The sequence below is a fragment of the Copadichromis virginalis genome, linkage group LG6 (genome assembly GCF_057382275.1).
Source record: "Copadichromis virginalis isolate Kocher_CV1m ecotype Utaka linkage group LG6, C_Virginalis_male_GT1.1, whole genome shotgun sequence".
Classification (NCBI taxonomy): domain Eukaryota; kingdom Metazoa; phylum Chordata; class Actinopteri; order Cichliformes; family Cichlidae; genus Copadichromis; species Copadichromis virginalis.
Genome location: NC_140623.1, coordinates 29,773,123 through 29,800,410, shown reverse-complemented (window position 1 = coordinate 29,800,410; position 27,288 = coordinate 29,773,123). Strand labels below are relative to the sequence as shown.

The 27,288-nt window shown below is 41.7% G+C and overlaps 3 protein-coding genes across 4 annotated transcripts in view; 2 read left to right on the top strand and 1 right to left on the bottom strand.

The window, feature by feature from the left end:
- LOC146708053 (inactive rhomboid protein 2-like) overlaps positions 1 to 13,379 on the top strand; it is a 38,070-nt gene extending 24,691 nt beyond the window's left edge. The window contains exons 6-18 of one of the 2 annotated variants that reach the window (XM_085459771.1): positions 101 to 229; positions 516 to 613; positions 728 to 952; positions 1,134 to 1,245; positions 1,552 to 1,626; positions 3,539 to 3,700; positions 3,956 to 4,044; positions 4,129 to 4,192; positions 4,334 to 4,428; positions 4,526 to 4,601; positions 4,677 to 4,777; positions 5,307 to 5,460; positions 13,158 to 13,379. In XM_085459771.1, coding sequence (XP_085315897.1) covers positions 101 to 229; positions 516 to 613; positions 728 to 952; positions 1,134 to 1,245; positions 1,552 to 1,626; positions 3,539 to 3,700; positions 3,956 to 4,044; positions 4,129 to 4,192; positions 4,334 to 4,428; positions 4,526 to 4,601; positions 4,677 to 4,777; positions 5,307 to 5,460; positions 13,158 to 13,379 — 1,602 coding nt within the window. Of the gene's footprint in view, positions 1 to 100; positions 230 to 515; positions 614 to 727; positions 953 to 1,133; positions 1,246 to 1,551; positions 1,627 to 3,538; positions 3,701 to 3,955; positions 4,045 to 4,128; positions 4,193 to 4,333; positions 4,429 to 4,525; positions 4,602 to 4,676; positions 4,778 to 5,306; positions 5,461 to 9,612; positions 11,998 to 13,157 lie in introns of those variants that run through there. The other variant, XM_085459770.1, reaches the window with a different exon arrangement.
- Positions 13,331 to 17,060, bottom strand: aanat1 (arylalkylamine N-acetyltransferase 1). The gene is made up of 3 exons (XM_085459772.1): positions 14,866 to 17,060; positions 14,315 to 14,469; positions 13,331 to 13,636 (listed from the first exon to the last, which is right to left on the bottom strand). The coding sequence occupies exons 1-3, from the start codon at positions 15,011 to 15,013 to the stop codon at positions 13,331 to 13,333; spliced, it is 609 nt and encodes a 202-aa protein (XP_085315898.1). The 5' UTR covers positions 15,014 to 17,060.
- A 374-nt stretch (positions 17,061 to 17,434) lies between these two features.
- Positions 17,435 to 27,288, top strand: part of ube2o (ubiquitin-conjugating enzyme E2O) — a 44,358-nt gene continuing 34,504 nt past the window's right edge. Inside the window, exon 1 of the mRNA XM_085459769.1 lies at positions 17,435 to 17,932. Within this exon, the coding sequence (XP_085315895.1) occupies positions 17,501 to 17,932 (432 nt within the window). The 5' untranslated portion in view covers positions 17,435 to 17,500. The remainder of the gene's footprint in view (positions 17,933 to 27,288) is intronic.

The window sequence follows — 27,288 nt, the reverse complement described above, 5'->3', positions numbered from 1 at the left end:
TGCCAGCATTTATTGTTTTTATCATTATTAGCATCATTAAAATCTCTCCTTTTTTATGCACTTGAAGAACCGCATGTCATGTGGCGTGTTTGTTGTTCAGGGTCGCAGCAGCTTGGCAGGTCCACAGGCTGGTCGCAGTTTCCCCAGGAAGAGCTTTGTCAGGCCCAGCTGGATGGACGAGGACACTGTGGATTCTGCAGATGCATCCGAGTCGCTCTTCTTCAGTAAGGTCAGCAGCAGCTCTCGCAGCCACCCGTTTGGCACCCGGATCTTTGCAGCAGTTTCTTTCCTTGCTTTTACTCTGTTTGACAAAATTCTATGTTTTCATTCGATTGTCATTGTTTACCTGCTTCTTCTCTCAGCCTCCATTTTTTTCTGTGACTGTATTTTTCTTTTTTTGTCCTCCTGTCTTCCTCGCTGTTTGTGTGTCCCATACAGCAACACATAACATGTGACTACACGTTAATTACTGCCCTCTCTTTTTGTCCTCTGTGTCCTGCATTACCTCTGTACAGGGTGATGTCCGTGATGAGTTATATTCCATGGCCGATGATGTCTTTGAGTCGCCTCCCTTGTCTGCCTCTTTTGCTCCCTGCGAGCAACCTTCCAGCCTGTGAGTAAATATAAATACTCAACCAAAGTCTCTGAATTGCACACATTGTGTTTTGTTTTTTTTCCTTTTTAACCCTAATTCTTTCTCTGTCTTGCATACCTGTCTTCCTCTCAGTCCCAGTAAGGATTTATCACAGGCTCCTAAAATGCCAACACTATTCCACGAAATGGCTCAACCACGTCGCGGACGTCGCATTGCCTCCCAAGTGAAGCACTTTGCGTTTGACAAGCAAAAACGTCAGTATGGTTTGGGAGTTGTGGGGAAATGGCTAAACCGACAGTATCGACGAAGCATTAGCAGCAACGTCCAGAAGCAGCTGGACGACTTCCACAGCCACAGGTTGGGAATGAGCACTGTGCATATATACAAGTGAATTATTTGCTTGATTTAAATCAACATAACACAATTCAGAGAGAGATAATTAATTAGGCTGACAAAGTGCTGAAAGTATTTATTGGTTAGTCTTTGTTTTAGCTGTTACTCGATTCACAGCACTGTTTTGTGGTGTGCATGATTTCAGACCCTACTTTACCTACTGGATTACATTTGTCCACATCGTTATCACATTGCTGGCCTGCTGCACGTATGGGTTTGCCCCTGTTGGGTTTGCACAACATTCGACAACTGAGCTGGTAAGTATATATCTCACAGATTAATTTGGAGCAATATTTAAAAATAGAAAATATACTTTTTGACATGACAGGTTTCATATCAGTGTGAAAATTGAAGGTTAACATTTCGTAGTGTAACTCAGTATTGAAATTAGAATTCCTTTTTTTGCTCTTGAACACTCAATGTAAATATATTACCAACTTTTTAGTAGCTGTATTTGTGTCCTAAAACTCACAGAAAGAGATGTGTATTACTGTGCAAGCTAATACTCACAAGTCCTTGATCAGACTCATTTGTAAACTGTGATGCTCTGCTGCCCTCTGTAGGTGCTGAAGAACAAAGGCATTTATGAGAGTGTTAAGTATGTCCAACAACAGAACTTCTGGATTGGTCCAAGCTCTGTAAGTTTAGCTGTATTATTAATGTGCTTAGAACGGCTTTGGATGTTTGTCTAGATGTGCAAAACCTAAGGGAACAGCTCCCAAAAATGGTCGATATGGTAAAATGAACACAGCCAGAATGTATGATACTAGCACAGCTAAAGGGAGCTCACATTTGGTGTGAAGTTTAGGTTTGCTGTGTTTTCAGGTGGGACACTTCTGCCCTCCTCCAGTGCATTTACTTTATTTTCTCACTTCATGTTTTATCAGTGATGATTTACTGCATTTATTAAGTTACAAGCCTAAAAATGTCAATTTATTTTCTGCATTTAAAATTGATCGTTTCAGTTGTGAGAGTAAATTGTTTAAATGGAGGCTGAGCTGACCAGTTTTAGTAATTTATGTTTGAATGCATGAGCACATACACTATGTTGCCAAAAGTATCCACTCGTCTGCCTTCACACCCTTATGAACTTGGGTTGAGATTAAGACAGTCAGTCTCTTCTACACTTGCTCATCCATGACTTTATGGACCTTTCTTAGTAATGACAATAACATTATCATCCTTCCAACAGACAAGGATAAGTGCAAGGAAGAATATCATGAGAAAAATTTTGTCACTGCTCAGTGACAAAAATAAGATAAGATAAGACTTTATTGATCCCACAACGGGGAAATTATTGCGTCACCTCAGCTCAGGTACAGATATCAGAAGGAAATGCAAAAATACAAATAAGTGCAATCAATGAAAAAAAGTAAGATAATACACTATATACAATGGTAGCATACACAGTATGTGATTATGGATATAGTTGGAAATATGGAAGACATAAACTATATAGCTTGATATAGCTATTGTACCACTGCTATTCCTATTTATAGACACGTACACACTAAATATACATATGTATACATATACAGACATATATACCTGCACATGTCCATATACATGGAAGGTCCATTATGCATGAAGTGGTGACCGTGGATGTTCACAGTGTCCAGTGACTTATGACATCGTGATATGTAATTTGTAAATACTTACAAACCCCTGAAACGAGACCCAGGAAGTGGTTACAGGAAGAGGGTGATAGATTGTCTGATGCAGTTAGAATGAGACAATGGTATTGACGGGACCTCATACCACAGGTTTTACCCAGGCGAATCTACACAAAGTCTGTATGGTTTACCCAAGATAAATAAACAGGGTTTACCTTTAAGACTAATTGTCTGTATGATCAACTCAGTCACCTATAACATCTCAAAGTTTCTGGCTTTGATCTCCTCAACCCGCTTGTAGACAGCTCTGAACACCACATCCAGAACACCTTGGATTTTGTTGAGAAAGTGAGAGATGTCATTATGGAGGTTTGAGTCAAGGAGGCCATTTACGTAAAAAGGGAAAGACCATCTCTGAATCGAGGAGGGGGGCATCTTCACCTTCTTACAATGCTGTGATTGCAGCCATTTCCCAACTTTCTGTGAATGGTACTCATGGCCTTTGATCAGTGGTCCTTAATCAATGATCAGTGGTCTTTGATCAACAGGATTTAATCAGTGGTTGTTGATCAATGGTCATGACAATTTGCATATTAATGATCAAGGAACTGACCTCACAGCCCATTGTTCCCTCAGTGGTGCTACGTTCAGTCATTGTGCAAATTTGCTGTTTATAAGGTTGAGGGAACCTGCAGTCAGCTGAGACTGAAAAAGTCACTTGGATGAGTGATGAAACGTCTCCCCCACTAAAAACGCTACGTCCAGATGAACAGAGCCAACATCAACATTTGGATACAGGAGTAAATACCTTTGGGGAAAATTGTGTATTTAAAAGATAGACAGGCACCAGTTTATTTCTTTATCATCTTAATCTGTGTTTAGCATGTGTGTTACCACATTTTTTTTGATCTTTAAAATCATTTCCATCCATTTTTAGGAAGACCTCATCCACCTGGGGGCAAAATTCTCCCCCTGCATCCGTCGGGATGCACAAATCGTCAGCCTGATCGAGAAGGCCAGAGAGCTCGAGAAAGATTCTGGCTGCTGCGTTCAGAATGACAACTCCGGATGTGTGCAGACCCTCAGCTCCGGCTGCTCTGTACGTGATAATATACACATACCTGTGCACATGAGTTTATAATCTTTAAGCATATAATCACTTAAACGCTCGTGCTAATCATTCACAGTGTCTTTGCTGTACTCTTGAACTTTTCCCCTTTAGATGCAGATTTTGGGTGTGCAGTAAAAAAGAAACATAATCCGTTTTTCATTTCTTTGCTGTGCTTGGTAAATGAGAAAGAAAACTGTGTCTTAAATATTTATAATAATATAAATGTATAATAACTTCATGCAGGAGACGCTGGCCACCTTTATTAAATGGGACAATGAACAAATGGAAAACATCAGTAGGTCGTCCGGTTCTGTCTGTCACCAGGACCCCAGGTGAGGATATGAAGCTTAATTAAAGTGTGTCATTAAAGACTCAGCAGCGTTTCACCACTTTGATGCTTTTCTTGTTGTGAACAGAATATGTGAGGAGCCTGCCTCTGCAGAGCCTCATTTATGGAAGGATGACATCACCACGTGGCCGGTGAGGGGCCACCGCTGCCTCGTTCATTCTTCATTTTTCTGTTGCTACTCTGTGTTCACTTGCATCTGAACCACATTTTATATTAATTTTCCTTTTTCTTTTTTTTTCCTTTTTTTTTGGTTTTACCTGTGCTGCTGTCAGATCTGTACATATCCAAAGAAGTGGAGTCACACAGGCTACAGACACATGGACTGTAACATCAAAGGACGGCCCTGCTGCATAGGAACTAAGGGCAGGTGCGAAACATGTGTTTGCTAAAGCGCTTTGCTACTCTGAGGTCATCTGTTTTAAATAAATAAATAAAATTTTATTTATTTATGTATTTATTTGTAGATGTGAAATCGCAACCAGAGAGTATTGCACTTTCATGCATGGTTACTTCCACGAGGAAGCCACCCTCTGCTCACAGGTATTGTGTGTGCATGATGATGAGTGTGTGTGTCTTTTTCTTTAGTATGTTTCTGACTGCAGTGTTGTTACACAGGTCCACTGTCTGGATGATGTGTGCGGCTTGCTGCCCTTCCTTAATCCTGACGTTCCCGATCAAGTCTACCGTCTCTGGCTCTCTCTCTTCCTACATGCTGGGTACGCACTTCCCCCTGCAGCAACGTCCTAAGACAAAGATTTATTTTTCCTGTGGTCATGTTTTATGGCTATGTTGCACAGATCTTTTAATTTCTGACACGTCTATCTATGAATGAGCTATTTCAGCTGAATGTAGCATTGATGATATATTGTGAGACTGTGTAATATGCCATGACAAAGCCTTTTACACAGTCAATGAACTGTTTCATTAATTTGCTATGAGTGATTACTTAATGCAGTTTCACTGTGTCAGCATCCTTGAGGATTCAAAACTAATGAAACATTTCTAATTGAGGACCCAGTGCTCGTGAGACGTTCGCTCACATGAGAACTGTAATACTAATACCAGGCAGGCACAAGGGATTTCCCTCAGATGTAACCCTTTAAAAGCAGGCGAGCAAACAAGCCAAAGGAGCTTAATGGGGGGAAAAAAAAAAATCCTAAATGCATATTTGTGATAATGCAGTGGTGGAAAGGAGTTTTAGTTACCAGTGATAACCTTTGTTTGTGTGTGTGTGTGTGTGTGTAGGCTTTTACACTGCGTGGTGTCCGTAGTGTTCCAGATGACCATACTGAGGGACCTGGAGAAGCTGGCAGGTTGGCTTCGCATCTCCATCATTTACATGTTGAGTGGGATCACTGGTAACCTCGCCTCTGCCCTCTTCCTGCCCTACAGAGCCGAGGTGAGTTCGTCACATATATGTAAATACACATTAATACACTTTTTTTTTTCTCTGAAAGTTTCAAGGCACACAGGATGTGAAGTTTTGTGCACTTAAGCTTTTTAAATTCATTTGTCTGAAAGTTTATGTTAAACCTTCAGTTAAGTGTCCTTGGTAAGTGAATATTCCAGTCGCATCCGCTATAAGGAAACTCTGTTTAATCTGTTAAGTCTGTATATGTGGGGCACTTGGGGCTCAGGAGCAAATCGCCCACTAAATAGAAGGTCTGGTTCGATCCAGCCCACATGCCAGTGTGTCCTTGGACACGATGCTGAAGAAAGAAAAAACAGCTTTTCACACACTTTGTTCTAAACACCAACATATCTGAGTTGCAGTGACTTTTGACAGGATTGGATGTACTTCTGTTGATTAAGCACTCACACTTGACACACACAGGTACTTTCACACTGTCAAATTTCTGCGATGTAAAATCAGACATTGTATATACTTATGTGCTTTCTTCCTCATTTACCCCCTAAATTATCTAAAGGGAGAAACCGTCATGCTGTTTCACTTCATGTATTTCTCGCTACACTATAATCTGAGTTCAGGTCTAAATGTCACCTGTGTGAGCTCCAGCTCTCGTTAGTTTTGTGTTACATTCTTATTTGAATTGCAGTTTCTGTGCCTGCTGTCTAAACTCTGTGGCTTAGCTCAGCTTAGTTGAGTTCACTCACTGGACGAGGGTTTCTCCTGTTGGGGATTATTGGAGCAGAATTGACCATCTTAGTCTAGAGGTTTAGAGGGGTGCAGGAAACACTTGTGGTATTAACTGTGGAAGTGCCTGGAGAAACCGAACTTGGGTTAACAGCACATGAGACAACTTTACTGCGAAAGCAGCAGCCCCACCAAACCGAGCGTAAAGCATCCAAGAAAGACGTGTCACAGCGCTCCCAACATTTCAGTGACCGGTAACAGCACAGCAACCAGCAGGGTAATCAGTTATGACTGTGCAGGGATAAAGAAAGAAAGGTGACCTGTTATTCACAGTTCTGTTGCATATAACCGTACTGCTGGATGTGCTGAAGGAAAGTTGAGGCAATCCTCACACAAGATCAAGTGTGAGATAGAAAATAGTTGCTGAATCAGCTGCAGCTACATGCTATGTTAACTGATGTCTGTATGTCGTTTTAAAAGGCTCTAAATAGTTGATGCTGTTCCTTTGTTGTCTGCCTTGTCTGCATTATTGTTTGTAAAAAAACAAAAAAAAAAACAAAAAAAAAACTCACCAGAAAATATTAGATTAAATCAGCCGATGTGGTTGAATTTCATACACGTAAATATTTACAAGGAGGAAAGCAGATCTCGCCTGAAGCAGTAGTGTTTCACTCTTTTTCTTTTTTTCTTTTTTTTTTTTTAAAGAGTAACACTACTATGGTCACTACTTTAAGTGATTCATTGTCATTTTTGCAAAAGCAAACCCCAACAACAAATGAATAAACGTTGGGGGGGGGGGCTTTTTACCAGCAAGCCTGCTTTCTTCTGAATGTATCTATATAGTCCAGTTTCCCCTTTAAGAGATTAGCCTAATGCCATTGTGCGGGTTAACAAAGGCCACTGCTGTGGTACTTAGTGAATGGGATTTCATGTTTTTCCTTTTAAACAAAGACGATTGTTGCAGAGACCAGACCTGGTCCACACGTTCCTGAACAGGTCCATCCTGACAGACAGACACACACACACACACACACACACACACACACACACACACACACACACACACGAAACAGTTCCTCACTGATAGAGGGGACAGTTTTAATGTATAAAGAGACCAACATGTAACACATTTACGTACACGATGGCTTGATTTTATAAGCGAGCTCCAGTTGTTTTTACCTGACAATTACTGTAGTTCTAAATATCAGTGACCAGCTCACATGTCTTCACGCACCAGGAATAACCAGAGGAAGCACATGCAGTGAGGCCACTTAAGGAGGCGATTTAAGTGGATTATCCCTTTACTGTTGAATTAAGGAGCCCCTGTGGCTTTAGCAAAAATGGCTCAAACAGCAGCTGTGGCTGGAAATAATAGTTTTCACAAGTAAAGGAGCTCTACGGATTTGTGAAGGAACAACTTTAGTTTCAGTTCATTAAGCTCTGCAGAGAGACGAGCAAGCATGAATATTTATTATTTGATAATGTCAGTCAAACGTCTCTTTGCTAACCACCAGTGCAGGGTACGCTAAATGTAAAAGTGCTGCATACAACATAAAGTATGCTGACCATACCTTCCTCCTCCTTTCACATTTACAACCACAACATTTTTTTTCTTAGGAGCCAGAAAACATCTTCAAGCAGTTTAAGTTACATTAAAAGGCTTTGATATACTTCAGGAGGTGCACCTGCTCAGGTTGGATGCTTTAAAAAATCAGTTCTCGACCCGACTTTCATGTTTTGGGGTTTGGTGTCTTTAAAATGGATAACTTTTTAAAACGATGTTTTTATTGCTTTTACTGTAACAAATAGAGTCAGCTTGACTAATATTATGTCCACTGTTTATATATTATCTTGAGTTTTTGTTTCAGTTTTAAACTTTTGTTTGGCTCCGTTTTAGGTGCTTCCTGTCCTGCTGCTTAACAGTATAGAAGTAATTCACTGTGGAGTTATTACAACACATTTACCTGCCTTCAGTTAGATTAAAGCTGTTCACGCTCAGAGACTTTAATAGACTTGACATTTTAGAATTAATTAAATCCTGACACTGTGAGAATGTGAAACCTAAAAGCTTTAAACAACAGGAAAAACAATCCAAACAGTGCAAAAGTCAGCGTGTTGACAGTGAGACGTCGGTGAGTTTTCTTCTTTATCTTGGTATTTGAGTGAAAGAATTTGAAGAGTGGTTTCTGGAGAAATATAAAGGGATACCTGGAGATTATATACGTTACTTTCAAGGAGAAATTGGAGAGGAGTGTCTGTCTGTCAGAACACTTCTTAATATAATTCATTAGATTATTTGTACAAAAACATTTAGGTGATTATGAGAGAGTCATACGGGAACACACAAAGCTTCTGATTCAGTTTGAGAGCAGTGAGCAGGTTACTTCTGAATGAGGGGTTTAATAGTGACGACGACTCGTGTGAGGAGCGTGTCAGCCTGCGTGTGTGGGGTGTGTGGGTGGACTGCCGTGCACTTTTTTTTCTTTTTTTTAAAAATGTTTGTGGGTGTTTAATGTCTTTGCCGATTAGCCATCTGCCTCTCACCAGGCCAAGCTTTGACGTCACCTTAATCTGCTCACCTTTACTGCGTGACCCTGGGCTCATACTGCACATCTTCCCCAGAACTGGATCTTTAACATAAGATAATCTGTGCACAACTAAACCTGCATTACGGTTAGAAAGCTTCAGTATGGATGTACTGAGAGTCGCTTAGAAACTTCTCTGAACCTCTGTCTGCTTTGCTTTAAAGAATAATTTATGAGAGATGCTGGTGAGTTTTTATCCTTACCTTACTTGCAGTAACTACAGTTTACACTGCATTAAGCCTCTTAGTGTCACTCATAATGAGTCGATTTAAATAATTGTTACTTAAAATACTATCCTGGTACTTGCTGCCAGGATTCGGTAATCAGGTTAAATCTTTGCTCCTCTGGGCCTAAACGGCGCGTCTGCCTGGTCTGTCTGTCAGCGAGCTAACTGGTTGTTGCACTTTATTTGCTGTTGTTAAATCACTGATTAATTCAGAGACCTGGTTCGCATTTAAACAAACACAGTTCACTTTAATGGTTTCCTCTGCAAATAACACAGTTTGACAAATCATCTTATTAAAATGTGTTTTTATTTTTTAAAAAATAAATTAAATTTTACAGTTCTGACAACTCCTGGAAAGTTGTTCCAGGAGTTGTCCCCCCTCTCCCACCCATCACCACCACTACTACCACCATGTGTGAGCCTGTGTAATGTGCCAATTAAGTGGAGCAGTTAGAGTCACCCTGACATCCTGTTTGCCCCCTAACAGGACACACTAAAAGCACCTGATGCTTATCATGCGTTGGTCCAGTGCGTCAGGCGTTTAGGTTTTCTGTGCACACTGTGTGAAGCAGCGTGCATGCTGCAGGAATCCTCTTTAGTTCCTGTGTAACTTGGCTTTTTTTCTCTCTCTCTCTCTCCTGACAGGTGGGTCCAGCGGGGTCTCAGTTTGGGCTCCTCGCTTGCCTCTTTGTTGAGCTGTTTCAGGGTTGGCAGATGCTGGAGAAGCCCTGGAAAGCCTTTTCTAAACTGTCGTGCATCATGCTCTTCCTCTTCCTGTGCGGCCTTCTGCCGTGGATCGACAACATCGCCCACATCTTCGGTTTCCTCAGCGGCCTGCTGCTCTCGTTTGCCTTCTTGCCCTACGTCACCTTCGGGACATTCGACAAGTACCGGAAACGTATCCTCATCGCCGTCTCGCTATTGGCCTACGTTGGACTGTTCGCTTCCCTCATCGTTTGGTTTTATATTCGCCGAATTAACTTGCACTGGCTGGAGCATCTGACCTGCTTACCGATCACAAACAAGTTTTGTGAAAAATACGACATAGACCACGACATCGAACATGTGGTGAACTAGTCTGGAGGCCACAGATGACATCTAAATTATCAAACTGCCTGTGCTGACGGCCTACTAGCAATGATGTGATCAGTCATTTGGGTGGGAACTTTTAAATCTCTCTCTCTTTTTTTATTTTATTTTTTTTATTGTTTTCTACTCAAACTCCATGCAACCAGAACTGGATCACTTCCTCCTCAAAAGTCAGGTGACTTTCCTCCTTCCATAAAACATATCCAGTCCTTTTTTAGTCCTCTGTGTCTGGTACGACCTGCAATGTTAATTTGCTAACTGATGAACATAAAAAAGGAAAAGGCACTCAGGACATTAAAACTGCAAAGAGCTGATGGATCCAAAAGATCTACGGAGTGAGAGACTCCTTCAGTGTATATGAAGAGTCGTGTTGAAGTAAAGAAGCCGAGTCAAAGAAGGAGGTTTGAACGACTCTGTCTGACAGTCGTTTCCCTTTAACTCTGTGGACGACGATACCACAGCGGGTCATCAAGCATCTTGTAGCCCATTTCAGATGCTTCCTTGTTTTCGGTAACACTGGATTAACACTACAGACGCCGTCTGCTGCTGTATTTTTTTTTTTGTTTTTGTATTTGCCCATTGCGCGTATGCACTTGGCATGTCGATAGTCTCCGGAGCAGTGAAATGTTATGCTAAAGTTAATGATGTGATCCAAGTACTAACAGCAGTTAAGGCACGGTTCAGTCTACAGCACCTAGTTGCCTTAAACAGAGGCATTTGTTATACTTTGAATACTGCTTGTAATCAACTTTGTAAATAATGAGACATTTTTTGACCCTCAGCTACCAAAGCAAGTTGTCATGCTGCTTTTATGAGCTCGTGTATGCATGATCTTTTTACAGCCACTTCTCCGTATGCCAATGCCACGAACAAATTTTTACTTGAGCTCTACTTTTTAATCACTATTTGATCGTATGTGTCTGGTAACACAGCGGTGCCTAAACTGTATGTTTTTTTGGGTTTTTTTTTTTGTTTTGTTTTTTTTAATTTAATCTGTGAAAAAAATGGACACAAGAAAATGGTATTTGTTTAGCAGTGATCTCACGGGCTGCTTTTCTCAGATCAAATTAAGATTTGTACTACATTTCCAACTCTGTGAAACAGTCAGACTCACGGGATCACCTCCATGTTTCGCCCAGGTACTGAAATGTTGGTGAAATGCACCGTAAAATGCGTCGCCCTCTCCATTTTCACTCGGTAATGTTCTGAAATGATTTCAAACCTGGACAAACTTCTCTGCACACATACAAGCAGATTTGGAAACGACATGTTTCAGAGGCCCGACAGCCTGAAGTGAAACGGATTCCCCATCACGGGTGTTGTTGTTGTTCGGGGTTGTTGTTTGAGTTGACCCGGACTGTTAGAACCACAATATTGACCGTTGTGTGGAGGATTATGTGAGTTTAGTTACTGAGTGATTATCAGATAACGTGAGTTAGTCTATAGGACTGACTGACGGATAATCCTGCGTTTAAGACAACACAAAAACATCCAGAGTAGGTCTGTTGTTGGATGCTTCAGATGTTTTGAGTTTTTGTGTCACTGTTTTTTGCATTGCTGGAGCCACAGGACTCATACAGACGTGCCCTCGTGCATTTGGCGGGTAAAGTGTGAACAAAGACATCCACCTCTCTTCTTTCTTCTTCTTCTTCTTTTTGTTAAGGAAACCTTTACTGTGCCTTTTGACGTGTGCGCATCTGAATGTTTAACATGAAACACAACAAGCCATTTCCACCATCATGTCTGTATGCAGCAGCTGTACGGCCAGCTGCATGTGCATCGGGACCAAATAATGTCACCCCCCCCCCCCCCCCCCCCCTTATTTACTGGAACAAAAGGGGAATGCTAAAATTAATTAGAGGAGATGTTCACGGTACTGTTATATGTGAAATTATGTGTATTGAAGCAACCATGTGAAAATACATTACACTGTCAACAATACGTTTGTGAGTAGTTTGATTTCATGTTTTCCCAAACCTGACTGCACTTACTCCCCAGCAATACACCCATCATATGATGAACTGCTGTAGATGTGGAGAAAAGGAAGACTTATAGAGATCACTTGATTTTTTTTATTTTTATATATTAGTGCAGGGGGACAGTATTGGCCTGGCAAAGACTCCAATCCGGCCTGCAGGACAGCTTTGGAAAATATGAAGGAGAGTGTACATTTTTGGACCTTTTTTAACTGTAATTTTTATACATTTTACATCTTTTTCTACTGATAGACCTCCCCCACAGCCATTTAAACTACAACTAAGTAATAGATTAACAATTAAATAAGAGACAGTTCCGGTTGTTTAAGATATCACAGAGATTAAATGTGTAGTTAAGTATCTTTACACTGACAAAGCGGAGTTTCAGTCGTCACTTGGTTGTATATGGCCTTTGTCGTAAAATGAGTTTGACATTTATTGAAGGCTGAAAGCTTCAGATATGTTTCCTCGGTTGCTGTTTTCTTCGGTCAAGAACAAACTTTAAATGTCAGTTTTTCCAGACACTTCGGTCCTCAGCAAGCCCAGAAAAATAGAAAAATGTCAAAATGAACATCCCCCTTTCATGTTCAGCAGTAATTAAAAATGTAAATAACATATGAAGACAGAGAGGTTAGAAAATAAAATTTTTATTAGAACAAAACAGTGTAAAAATGAGTTTGTCTTGATTTAAGACTCCGAGGCAAAAATGGAGGCTGTCTACAAGAAAAAGTTGACAAGACCATAAAGAAGACAGACTTTTAAAGTGCCACACGTCCGATTTATAAACGGTCAGTCACGGGATCACTGAAGTCTTAATAGAAGTTAAATGTTAATATTTAGCCTTGCTGATATCCCTCCTTTGTCATTTTAACTGCTGTTACATATTATTGGAGAATTACTAAAGGAATTAGTTTTATTTAAACGTGTCCTCACTGTTTAAAAAAATAAAAGAAATAAAGAAGGCAGCAGTTCTGTTGGACACAAATGTCCAGCGTTTATCAAAATAAAGATTTGGGATTTTGGTTTTTGTGTAACGAACTCACTACAATGCAAATCAAATCTTGCTTTCAGGACACTTTTGCAAACCACTGCTGTCGACATCTCTCTGTTTTTGGCTCTCTGCAGACTCCGGGTCAGAATTCACACGTCACTTCCTGCCAAACAAACAGGCTTCACTCACAGACAGCGATGATCACAAACACTCACTGCACCGCTCATCACGTGCCCCCTGTACCCCGTTTCTCAGGGGTCTTCACCTCCTTTCACAGCTATAGAGAATCCACATCAAGTCTGTGTCTTCAGCAGCCACTGTTGCGCCGCATGAAGGCGTGGCCCCTCACGGGGTAGAACATTTCTGTGAAGTTAAGGGGCCCCACTGTGATGTTGCTGGGGCCTAGCATTTTAAAGCCTGACTTCTGGTAGAAGGGGACCAAGAAGTCCTCACACATGAGCACGGCACGGCGGACGTAGGGCAGGCAGCGGAGGTGCTGCAGGTAACGCCACATCAGGATGGAGCCTTTTCCCTGCTGGCGGAAGGTCCGGTGGACGGCCAAAACGTGGATGTGAACGGTGGTCCCGTGAGGCTTGTGTAGCGTAAGGGCGTCCTGGAGAGGAAGAGGAGAGCTGTCAGTAGAAGTAAAACATCCTGCTGGGTACCCACAGAAATATTTAAAGCTTAAAAGACCCCCAAAAACCATCTTTAATAATTAAAGCTAAATGAAGGGCTCAAGTTTAAATGACTCTGGTTTCATTAAAAATAATTTCATATTGGAGTTAAAATGACGTCAGCAGGATTCATCATCATAACTTTTAGTTGAATGAAAAGTATGAGAATTAAAAGATGGTGAATAAACTCTTGAATGATAATGATGATTGTATTTGGGATTAAAAGCTGCATATTTTGAAAATATATCAGCTACATGTTGACTCCAGCCTGCAGTCCTCGAATATTAAATGTTTATAGCAAACAGTCTTTCATTCTTGGTTGGATTCGCATAACTGCGTCATTATGAAGAAATTTAAGATCTGATTTTTTTTTTATTGTTTCTGCTAGGTGGAAACTTAAAACTCGTACAGCTGCAGGCTTAAAAGAAATTGTCAGGCAGCTTCCATGATTATTGTTGTTCTCTCTTCGGTTGGCACTAAACTCGTATGTCGGCAAGATTTATCACCATCCACTGAATTTTATGCACTTGAAGCGCCTCTCTTAATCTGTGTTGAAGCTTTGCTCGACTCTCAACCGGAGATAAATCACTGTCCAGGTGTCTTCCGCTCCGTCTTACCGTGGTAAGCCTCTCCTGGTCCCACAGTGAGCCGATGATAAAAGCCACCAGCCGTCCCTCCTCGAACCAGCCAAGAGACAGCTCAGGACACAGAGTAAGGAAGTGACGCACCTCGTCCAGGTGGAGAGGACACTCACCGGAGACAGAGATGAAAGCTGTGTGAGGAGGAGGAGGAGGAGGAGGAAGAAGATAAGGGTCACGGTTGCCACAATCAGACAGTTTTATTAGTTGTGCAGGATGTTAAAGAAGCTGAGCGTAATGTTCCCAAATGTACTGACTGCTAAGCACAAGGAAAGTGTACAGGACAGTTAACTGAAGAGAATCTGCCCGTGAATAAAATCAGTGATGGCTCAGGTTTGTAGAGAGCTTTCTATTCAGTCGGAGAACATAAATAAAATCTGTGTTTTTAGCTGAGAATCTCTCCCCGCAGTTTTCTTAAAAGACGCTTGGCGTGCGTAAATCTGCATAAATACGCGCGTCCTCTGAAGAAATTCAGGCAGGTATTTAAAAGCACCGTTGCTCTGTAACGTAAATTCAAAGAGTCTGCTTACCTTCTCTTTCAATCTCGAATACACTGATGGCATCTTCCGGGCTGAGGGAGCGGAACTCGCTGGCCGGCAGCGTGTGGCGGCGGCCCTGAGGCACCGGAGAGCGCATGGGGAGAGGCTTCAGGAAAGGCACTGCGCTCACCACAGACATAGTCCTGATTATTCCCAGAAAGTTTCGCAGGAAAACTAAGAGTGCTGCGCTGACAATTTCCTGTCTGATTTCGTGTCAGTCTCTTTTTAAACAACGAGATGAAACTTGTCTGGCTGTCCGTGATCCGCGCGTAACTGTACAGCGAGAACTGGCGCAGACTGAACAGAGTGGAGCGCTTCCAGTATTTATACCGTTTGTAATCCTGAAGTGAGCTGTATGGATAAACCCTTTACTCCCCGTGAGTAAACTGAACCATAAACATATTTACAGGAGGGATAATCGTCTTGCCTCCATCAGACCAACCGATTTGGATTTGCTTAGTTCCTACACCAAACTCGTGTTCGCCTGCTGTAAAGTCAGGTTTAAGTTTCATAAAGTGACGCGACTGGGTTGGAATAAACACAATAACGTAGGTATAGATATTTGGAAAATTATTTTCTGGCTGGTTAATCATCAGAACGTCAGTGATGATTAATTGTCACACTGAGGAGATTGCGTGTTTCTTAACTGGGCCATTTTAAGGGCTCGACTTACCACTCTTCATGTGATTTCTCTGAAGGAGACTTTTGTCTATCCATAGCCGCTTTAAGCAGAGTTCACGATTTTTCCATGGGTTATTTTTCCAGTTCTGTAAGAGGATTAGGCTACAGGATGTGTAGGAGCTTGTTTGTCACCTGGTGGGGTTTTAAGCTCCCTGAAGAATTTATCCTCTCCAAACAAACTTTTACCCTCATGAGATGAAATCATAAAATAATTTACTGCATTTTATCGCTTTTAGAGGGCATTTCCCAACAAATTAATGCAAACTGACACCGAGAGCAGGATATACAATGCTTAACAAATTTATTAAAACACCACCTAAATGTGAGGTTTATGCCACAGTTACACTAAATTAACAATACTGATGATTAGCAAAATGACTTATGTTTGTCTAATAGTAAATTCACCAGTGTGCTTATTTAATGCGAAACGATAATTATTGTTGTCATCCTTGAATTTACAAAAAAAGCTTTTTATTAAGATAACAAATGAAAGCTATTTATTTGCAGTGCTGAACAGAAAAATTAGTTTCAGTGGTTGACTTTTGTGCTCATGTTTATAGGTCAGGTGATGTAATAAATGTAATGGGGACACCTCCTTTTCTGACACTAAACACTTCTATCCCCACGTTCTTCCTAAAAGACAAATTTTACATGTTCTTGTTTGCAAAACTGCAACTGTGCTGAAGATGTTGAGACAGTCGCAACAGTGCTGTTCAGCAAAGGAAATATAAATAATCTGTTATCTGTGTTTTCTCCTGTGTCTTTAGGTATGAGACGGTTTTAAATATTGTTAATGCCGTGTTTTTTCCCCCCTGTGTTTTTGTAGCTTGTTTTTGGATACAATGTCTTCGTCACAAAGACATGCCTGGGTTGGGTTATTTGGTGGCTGTAGGTGTCAATGGTTGTCTTTCTCTACGTGTGAATCTTGTGATAATCTAGTAACCTGTTCAAAGTATTCCCTGCCTCTCAATCTGTCTGAGATAGGTAACCCTGAATCAGATAAGTAGAAGAGGATGGAATATTCAAGTCACATCAAGAATATTTCCTGGTTTTCAGTCTTCACAAATTTATAGACCTGTTCCTTTAAAAACAGATTAAACTGTCACATATTCTGTCTCCTGTACACTAATGGGGTTTACTTTGTAAATGTCTTTGAGAACTTGGAAACTGAGAAGATTATCATAAAAATCCCCACAAAAACCAAATCTAAAACAAAACAGATATATCCTTAAAGCAAACAACTGATGTTTAATTATGGGGCACTGAAAATTAATAAACTCAGGCTACTTCAGATGTATATTTGTGGAAAGATGTTAAATAATAAATAAAGGAAAACTTTTTTTATTGTTAACTGAGCTGCATGTTTATTTGTATAGCGTTCACTGTGCAACAATATTAAATCATTTAGGTAAGATCCACAAAGGATCATAGATCTCATTCACTCACACACACACACACACACACACACACACACACACACACACACACACACACACACACACACACACAGAGAGAGAGACAGAGAGATGTCTTTTTCAACTATCGTTACTTAGGAAAATATAATTTAAAAGGGAACATAGCTAAATATGATGAAATTTATAATAATAAATATTAGTAATTTACAGCAGAAAACGAAATGTAACCATTAAAATATTGGCGTAAAATAAAAATGTACACAATTAGAGTAAGTTAGAGAGTCTCCCATCAGCAGATTACGAATCATACTTTACGTACAGCCTGCGGTCTTTCTCGGTGGCTCCTGTTTCTGGCTCTCGGCGCCCCTCAGTGGTGACAGCGGGTACTGCGTGATGACGCTGCCACACTGCGCTTCATACGTAGCCCGCGTAGCTACGTAAACACGTGCGCTTCGCTGCTTCCAGGTTACAGTTTTTTTTATTCCACCGTCATCCTCGCGCTCCAGCATCGCTCCCTGACAACAGCGGCGATGGCGGAGCCCGTAGCATCGGATGCAGCGGCCAAGACAGACGCAGCAGCAGCGGCATCATCACCCACACCGGGCCCCTCTCCCGTAGCCAGCCCGGGCTCCGAGCCTCCTTCCATGGCTCTCTCCCCCACCGCGGACGGCTCACAGCGGCTGCTCTTCTCCCACGACCTGGTCTCCGGACGATATCGCGGCTCAGTCCGGTTTGGCCTCGTACGGATGATCCACGGCGAGGAGGATTTTAACTCAGACTCGGACCTCGACGATGGCGGAGGGAGAGGCGGAGACGGCGGCGGCGGTGGAGGAGGCGGACGAGTACCGTGCGGTTCGGACACTGAGAGCGCCGTGGACACCCCAAGTCGGCCTCTCGGGAGGGGATTTGTCCGCGTCCAGTGGTACCCCGAAGGTGCGAAGCAGGACATCAGGGAGACAAAGGTACCACACAGCTGCTAACGTGCTTACTGTTTACCCCGGCAGTCGGTGGTTATCTCAGCCTGACGTCAGGACTGCTTTGTTTCACCTGCCTGTTGTGGTTTTTTGGAGAGGGGGGTGATCGGCGGACTTGTTACCCAAGCAGTCATCAGCTTCACCTGATCCATCAGACTAAAACCTGCAGCCTAGCTCGCTAATTGGCTAGCATTCAAGCACACAAGCTAGCTAGCAGTTTAGCTCGTAGCCTCATGTATTTCAGCTGGTCCCGGCAGGTTGAGCAGGGTTGATCCACCTGACTGCAGCCAGCTCGCTGCTAGTACACCAAACACACACACACACCACTGACCGGACAGGTAGGGTCTTGCACAGGTCCTGTCAGGTGCACCTCCCTGCTTAGACACCTTACACCTATTGATTAGCTCATCCTTGACTCAGTGTAGATCCTCAGCTGGGTGTGACCTGGCCTGAGACCAAGCTTTGTGTGTGATAGAAGATCTCTTATTATTATATAAACATACATATCTGAGTTGAACCTGATCCCAAGCACCGAGGTCAGACCAGGAGAACGAGGCTGTAATCGTTGCCCTGTCCCCTCTATCAGCTGCAGATGTTTTCCAGCTCAGTCACAATGAATGAGTTAGTTGAACAGCAGGGATTTAATTTGAAATTTTTTAATTTCTTTAGAGCACATTTACTTTTCATTGCGTTTATTATTTACCTTAATTAGTTCAGAACATTGAAACCAAACTCGTGCTGCTTCTTTTGCATCATTGTGAGCATATTTTTGCAGTTGTTTTTTTTTAGTTTTTTTTTTATGGCTGCTGGTCATTTTAATATTTTAATATAATTTTGATAGTGCAGATATGCTGAACTGAGAATTTATAGTCTATGGCTGATAATTTCTAATGCTCCTCTATAGCAGGGTTTTACATATCTAACACTAACAATAATTGCTTCCACCCAATTATCTGCTCGATCTACCTCCATGCCTTGGGGTTCTGTAGTGTCCTTTTAGTCATTTGAATCCAAATCTTGTTGATTACTGTGCTTTGTATTTTCTCTGTTGTTTCAAATGTCGGGAACATTACCAAGAAGATTTGAATTAGTTTTTTGCATTAGTTCACACAGACCTAGAGACTGGATGGAGAGTGGTTGCTGGAGGTTGCTGTCTTTTGCAAACTGTATGCTGTGCCAATAACCTCCTTGTGGTTGCTGCAGTCGCCTGTAGTTTGCATGGAAGGTGTCAACTTGCCCGTATTTGCCAACAAACCATTGAGCACTAGTGAAATTTACACTGCTCACCTTTAATGTAAGAGTTGTACCTTACTGCTGAAACCACCATGTTTCAAAAGGCGTAACTCTTTACTTTGAAGGCAAACATTAGCTATTAACACACAAGTGTTGCACTCTTCAGTTTCACTGCCACTTGGCGAATAAAGAAGTCAGTCTTCTCTGCAAAGGACGAGTGACCACAGCAATCACAAAGAGCTTTTTGGTGCAGCACCCTGTCTGGGCATCAGCGCCTGGAGATTCGGTTAATTCATAGTTTCAGATCATCCTTAAGGACACTAAACCTAGTGTAGGTTATATTTTTTGGGAGGGGCTGTTAAGTGAAGAGGGTACAAAAAGGGTACAAAGATCAGGGAAGACTGTGCAAATGTCCTCAGGCAGATTTGATATGGGTCAGGTGCTTTACCCATGAGCTAAACCAGCACCCAAGAATTTAGACTCTTGCATCCCAAATAGTACAGTTGACATTATTTTAACTTTAATTAATTACATCACTCGTTGGTGGTGGTTGGACACTGTGAACCTGTATGTTAAAAATTCAGCTGTCATTGTTGATCAGTAGTTTGTTGATACTACCAGTATGTTCAACACTGGGGCGATTATGTGGAGTGCAACCAATATGAATCAATACCTTTTAACTGAGATATCAAGGTGATTGATTAAAATTCTGAAGGCTATTGAGGTATGAAATATAGATTTAGACTCCTGGACGCCATTCATTTGTTTTGAAGTTTAAAGTCTGCATTTATAAAGTAGACAGCAAATATTTGCAAACCTCTGGCGATTTCTCTGAGTGATTGCAGTCAGTCCAAATCAGACTGCAACAGCTTGTAGAAAGATTGCCACCCATCAGGTAGGTTGAACCCCCTGGGCCGTAATATTCCCAAAGTATTTGTATTTAATGTATTTATTTAACGAAATATTCATATTTGGCGCCCCTGTATCGAAACAATATAACAATGCAAAAATACACTGACACTATGCTGTATTGATTTTTTTCTTTTTTTTCCTTTTTCTCACTCATAATAATTAACAGAGTACCACACAAAAGCATGAATGCTGGTAACAGTGCCAGACACTCAGATTTTAAGCTCTACAAAAATTGACCAGAGGAATCTAAATGGTCCGTAACACTTTGACTGTCTGGTGCAGTCAGCTGCTGCCTGTATTTGTCTAAGTGGCCACGCCCTGAACTCTAGCATCCTTTCTTCTTCTACTTTCAGCTGCTCCCTATATGGGTCTTCACATCTGCCTCCATCACACTCTATCCCTAGCATCCTCTTCTGTCTCATCAGCCCTCTGCATGTCCTCCTTCACTACATCCATGAAACCTCCTCAACATCCTTCGTCATATATATCCACTATCCCTCCTCTGCACATGGTCCAACCATCTCAGCCCTGCCTCTCTAACCTCTTCTCCAAAACCGTAACCAGAGCCGTCCCTCTGATAGCCTTATTTCTTCTGAGCATCTTCAACTCTGCCACCTCCAGGTTGACTCCCTTTATTTCTCTCCTCACAGCCATCTTTGAAACCTTCCCTTTTGCTTTAGCCACTATTCTTCTGTCACAAATCACCTGCGACACTCGTCTCCACCCTGGATGAATTATAAAAAAAAATCAGAGATTAAAACCATTTTTCTCCTGGGCAGTTAACATGCTTTTTAATGCTGTACATTTGAACATTTTAACATGGAAGTCTGTAGTGACTGGATTTTGGAGCCAGCCTCGAGGAACAGCAGTGTGGAGCGCTTCAGCATCAGACCTTGAATTCAGTCGAATCTGGACAGCACATATGTGATGTTGGTACAGAAAGTCGCTAACCTGCATCAGTATAAACTACAGTCTCAGCCTTCTAAAACCTCTTGTCAGCTTCAGTTCAGTTAGACATGTAAATTGCTGCGTACATCTTTGTGTAGTTTTACCATTTTACCACCAGATAATGAAGACGTTTTAGCAGGTGCAGACTTTGCAAACCTGTTGTTCTGTGCATCCTCTAAGCTTCTCTGGGGTTCTCCTGGGCTTTGTGGAAAAGGGTCACAGAGTTTAAAGGAGGACAGGCCTGGAACAAGCTCACACAGACTCATTTCAGAGACAGGATGCGACCAGAAGAAGCCTATTTTAGAGCCCAGCGCTGCCTTGCTTTGTCTTTCCAGTTAAATGAGAAAAGTTCTGGTCTGAGTGTCATTCAGACCTCAGTCAGAACAAAGGCAGAACGACGCGCCCCTTAAACAATGACGCTGATGTTTACGCAGCACCATGTCCTCTGTGTCGATGTGCACATGTATGGGTTTCATTGTGTGTCGTATTCGTGATTTCTCCTGTGCTTATCTGCACGCCCAGTCTCAGCAAGCTCATTTTGCATAAATCCTGAGAGTACAGTTTTACATCCTAATCAATCATTCATGATCACATCCTGCAGTATGCAAAGTTGCACATCTTCAAGGTGCTGTTTGCACAAAATTTCAACTTTTTATTTATTTATTTTTTTCTGCAGGCTGCACCTCATTTTCACTTCACGTTTTCTCTCAGGAGCGATCAGTGGAGAGAAAAGCGATGCTTAGAGTTACTCTCGGGTTTCATAAAGCAGACATTTTCACAGCGAAATAAGATTTTGGACATTGCGACCATTATGTGCAAACTCTAAATGATACAAGGCGATCAGTCTAATGTAGTTTCTTTGTTGCTTCATTTTAGCGCATGAAAGTGAAACCGTTCAAAGTTAAAATGATTGAAATGCTAAAATCTCTGCTTGCACAACGAGGAAGCCTCGCAAAGATTTAAAATGTACACAAACGTAGTGTTGCCAGAAACAGTATGAGATTAAACAAAGTGGTCAGTTTAATGAAGATCTGCCAGCAGGCGTGGTGCCCCATCGAGCAGCCTCGTACGCCACTGGTATTACTTTTGATATAAAAAACTATCAACGACTATGAGCTTATCTGCATGTTGCAGACTCTTTAAAAACTCTATCTGGGCTTTGTGGTCACCCTCCTGACTGACGTTACAACACGGTCCCATTGATTTTTAGTATAACGCACATCGAGGAAGGAACAGTGAAAATGAAACGGCAAGCTTGCTGAGCTTGTGGTGTGAACATGCATCGTGTACGACATGTTCGGTGTTACTTTGTTTATTTAAAAATGCACCAGCGACATCAGTGTACATTTAAATAGCTATTTGGCGGTGCGCTAAACATCTGAGAACATCCGTGTTTACTTTTAAGCCTGCCCAATATCTAATATGGTGAAGGGTGGGGACAATATGAGAAGCTGTGCTGCTGATGTTAAAGAGGTTGTCGCGGTCAGAGCGTTAGCAGCGGTCAGAGCGTTAGCAGCGGTCAGAGCGTTAGCAGCGGTCAGAGCGTTAGCAGCTCTCGACGCCATAAACTTTGAGTTGTTGTGCAATGTCAAGCCAATAAAACCATTCAATTGCACAAGAAAAACAACTGTTGTTATATGATTTAATTTATGATTACTTTTATGTGATTGTCAGTTTATGTATCACTCACAGATGTTAAATTACCGGTACCGTATTTTTCGGGCCATAAGGCGCACAGGATTATAAGGGGCATTAAGTGAAACAAAACGGTCAGATAAGTCAAACTTTACGAAACTCATTCTTCTTGCTTCCTCCACTTCCGTACCATTGATTAATTAATGTGGAATTCTCTCGCAGCTGCTCTATTCCCATGTTGTTGCAGTATATTAATCACTAACCTCGTATTGTGGATGGATTATCTCAGTTGTTCTCCTGACTGAAGTTTACAGCATCCTGCCATGCGATTGCATTTGTCCCCAACCATTGGATCGAGTGGAAAAAAGTTAGCGTTCATCTTCTAGCTTCACTGTGTTTGTTATGCTAACATAGCTGTGACGCTGGTAATCACGTAGCACATCATTATATACCAGCTAGCCCAACTTCAGTAACCCTAAAAAGCCACTGCTGTTTAGTTTTCGGTCTTCATTTATGTTGGAAGTGATAGCAGAGCTGTACGTTTTAATTTTTTCAGAAATCTCTGTCAGGACATGGTATATCATGTTTAGGTGGAAACTAGCGAGCTAACTTCCTGCTAACTTTTAACTCCGTTAAATTTAATAAATTCTGTTTTCATGGATGCCTGGATGTTAAACTTAATTGTTACACCTGGTAAAGCAGCAACACTGATCATTTTATTACAGATGAAAGAATTTAGACAGTTTTTAACTTTCAAAGATGCGGCAGTGTTCGTTCGACTTCAGGTCCTGAAGCGGATGGAGTTTTGGACCCTGATTACTCTGCGAGGCTCCTGATTACGGTAGCTCCGACAATCCATCAAGCGGTGCGGCTTCCTATCTTACCAAAGTCGCACTAAAACATTTGCTGACAGATTTTTGTACCACATAAAATCGGTTCGAGGTCAGTAAGCACAACCAGAATTCATACATAAGGAAAATTAAAGGATTTTAAGTGCCTCATAGTGCAGAAAATACCCTATGTCCTAAAACATAACAATAGCAATAATTGACCTAAATAATGGATGACCTCATCTTCCGTGTTGTCAAACCTATGACACCATATACCAACTATACATACCTGACCACATCACCACCACCAGGTGGTGCTTTTTGAGTGTTTCCGCCAAGACCGTCTCTCTGGACATGTCGGAAGACACAAACTCTACTGGCGATTACAGTTTTTGGTCTCCTGACCATTCAAACAGAGCCGGGATGTTCAGGAACGTGCTTGAATCTGAAAATCAGCAGGAAATTCCAACAAACTGCAGTCCAGCAGCTCTGGGAAATGTAAGCAATGGATATGATGTATCCATCCAAGAGAACCAACCAAAACTTGTGCTTTCTGATCTTTGGTGACTTTTAATTCAGGTAGGTGGAATTGTTCTCTCTGAGGAAGGAAATGGCATTTCCCTTTTCGTGGCGCTAAAACTTCATACGATGGAGTCTGCTTCCACTTTCAGACAGCGTGCTGAATTTTTGTCATGGGTCATTAATTAACATCAGCCCATCATGCTCAGACCAACCTCACTGAAATAGTGAATTACACCATGAGAAAGTGAATTTTAAAAAAAATAAAAATGTTGACTGGAAATGAGACATGCTGACAGTTTAGTCCCAGGTGGCTGTTATGGTAATGTGCAGGCTTTTTCTGTACCCTGGGAATGGTTTCATCCCACCTTCTGCTCTCAGAGTCAGTGGAATTGTCAGGGCTTTCTTGGCGTGCTGTCATATGATGAGCTCCCACTTTCGCTGCTCTTGCCCGTTACAATGCCCTCGAGTTAGCAGCATTATGCATTCATTAAGGTTCACTGCTCTGAATACAAATCAGACTGATCTGATTTGTGATTAATAAATTCCACTCGGCTGCTCGCAGTGCTTGACCCCACGGTGAAATGAGGAAATAAAACATTAGCATTTTGTCGCTTATGCTAAGCCATTATCGTTATGTTGCAAGTGAAACAGGAAGTTCTGGATCAATAGACATAAATAAATCCCGGTGAATAGGGAGACTCCAGGTCTTACTGCATTTATTTTTGCCTTTTCATCGTGCTGGAAGGTTTTTCTTTTTTTCTGTTTGTTTTAAAGGCACTGCTGAGCAAGTTATTTAGGGAAGCTTGATGCTGCGTTTATATGGGAACCTTTTCTTTGGATTGTCCTTCAACTCAAAGTGCTCTCAAATTACTGAATAGTTTTGGTAGACTTGTGACTTGCACACAGAACCTTTTGGCAGCTGTAGCAGTCCGTCTGTGCAGGTTTCTTCTGTTTGGTCTACGGGGGGAACAGTTCTGCAGTTTTGTACCACAACTCCAATTTTCCTGTACCACAGTCACTATGTGGTGCTGTTAAAACACGCCAGTCTGGTGAAACCTGGAATTTTGAAAAATCGTGCAGGTCCTGAGTGAATAGCAATTTTTAACAAAGTACATGAAAAGGAATAAGTGTACATATCCCAACATACAGTACATTCAAGCATGTTTAGCATGGGTTCAAGCCTGATAATGTAGAGCTTAGTTTGTAATTAATAAAATTAAAAATTTTGGATCTCACTGGAAAAGATCTGCTGATCTGACTCCTGCTAGTTTATAGCAGATTTGTGTTACGTCATACTAGTTGCTGGATGGAAGAAAATGCAAATGTATAAGAGAAATCATAGTTACATAAGCTATTTGTTTTTTGTTTTGTTTTTTTGATAATAAGATGACTATTTTGTTATTAGGAAATCATGAACACCCCTACATGGGCGGGGGTTATATTCACTGTATGCTATCCTTAGCATGGAAACGGTGATGGCAGCCATCAGTCTGTTTGTCTCTCAGGCTTGTAGTTTAATTAGTTTAAATTCTTGTGTGAACAACAGGTTTATTGCTCTTGTTTGCAGCAAATGGGGGGAAAATCCATCAAAATTTCAAGTGGGAGGAAGAGCTGAATGCTGTAACCGCAGGGTGACTCCCATCTGTCAACCTGGCCCTCCACCCTGCCCCCATCCATCCAGCTACACAAGTGTGGTCAACCCCCCCAGCTGACCTACACAATAGAAACATGTCTTTCACTGTGTGGGCTGACTGCTGATTTACACTCGGGCCACTGCACCACACGGTTTTCTTTCACCTCTTATCCATCTTCTGGTCATGATCACATACATTGCTTTTAGTCCCATCGAGCCCTCGCCTCTTCAAAAGCATTTTAGCTGCAGCGCTGCCGAGCACTTGAAGAGATCATCTTACTGCTGAAATGCGTTTAAAACACGAGGTCGGGCTGTATTTTTATTTTTTTTATTTCTGGTTCTTCTGTTAAACACGTGGAGGCTAAACAAAGTGACTGTAAATCGATCACCGAGGACAGTATTTCAAGAAATGCACAGAGTAATCTGACCGAGTAGAATAGGTGTGATTAGCTTTAGGGGTGGGAATTAGCAATGTAATGATACAAATTATTCAAACACTCATTACATGGCAAGCAAGCAGTAATGTTTGTGGCTAAAAATGACGCCAGTGGTGGAGGTCTGAATGAGAGGGTCCATGTTCTAGTCTTTACCACAGTTCTATCACTTTATAACAGCTGTACGAAGAGGCTTGAAATTTTATTCCTGGGGTGTGGCTGCTCTGACTGACAGGTCGATGGACAGCCTGTGTGTGTTTGGCTTCACCTCTGCTTATTCAAGTTACCAAACTTGTGGTGCATTTTTAGCTCAGTTATCTAACGATAACATGGCTTGCATTCATAGACTGTATATAAAGGATGGCTCTAACTAAAGGGTCTGAAAAGTGGAGATGGTGCAAAGTGTCTTACATTTGCATTTTTCCTAAGCAGGCCAGCAGACAACGACTCCTGTGGTTGCAGGAAGGGGTTTGTGTGGATGCCTCCCTGTTTGTTTCTTACATAGCCGAAAATGACACTGTGTTGGATTACACAAATATTTTAAGTCCAGTCTGACTGCAGGATGATCGCGCAATACATCACAGTACACACAAAGGAAAAATTGAGTGTTCATTCACTTCGCTGTGGTGTCAGACTGCGTGTGTCGTCCTTATTGATTAAGCTTGATTAGTTGATAAAGCAGCAAACACAGTTACTGTCTGGACTGAGCGGATGATATTAATCACATTGCTTATCTCCACTTGTTTAGTCTGCTCAGCTTGTTTAAAACCTAAATCATTTATTCTGCCAGTTCCTGTGTTTAACCTGCCGCAATTCAAGTTGGATTTAATCAAACGTTTTTGTTTTTAAAAATTAAAAAAGTAGGATCAGTAGAATTTGATTAAGTCCTTCAGAGCTGTGGTCTTATGTCTTTTAAAGGTCACCTGAGTGTTGCCGATTGTCAAAACAGCTACTCGGATGTCGCACACTGCTCAGCACTAATACCCATCAGATGACTGTATGCATCCGTCAGTGGAGTTTGCTCAGAAGCCTCCCGCAGGTGCTCGTGGTAGGCTGGCAGACGTTGGCGTAATCTGGGACACGAAGCTGTTGCCAAGGCCCGCCCAACGGAGCTTTGGAGCCCAGAGCCTTGGTTATGGTTTGTGCAGGTGCCAGGCAGGGAAACAAACAGACGAGGGGCAGGGCACCAGCCACCGT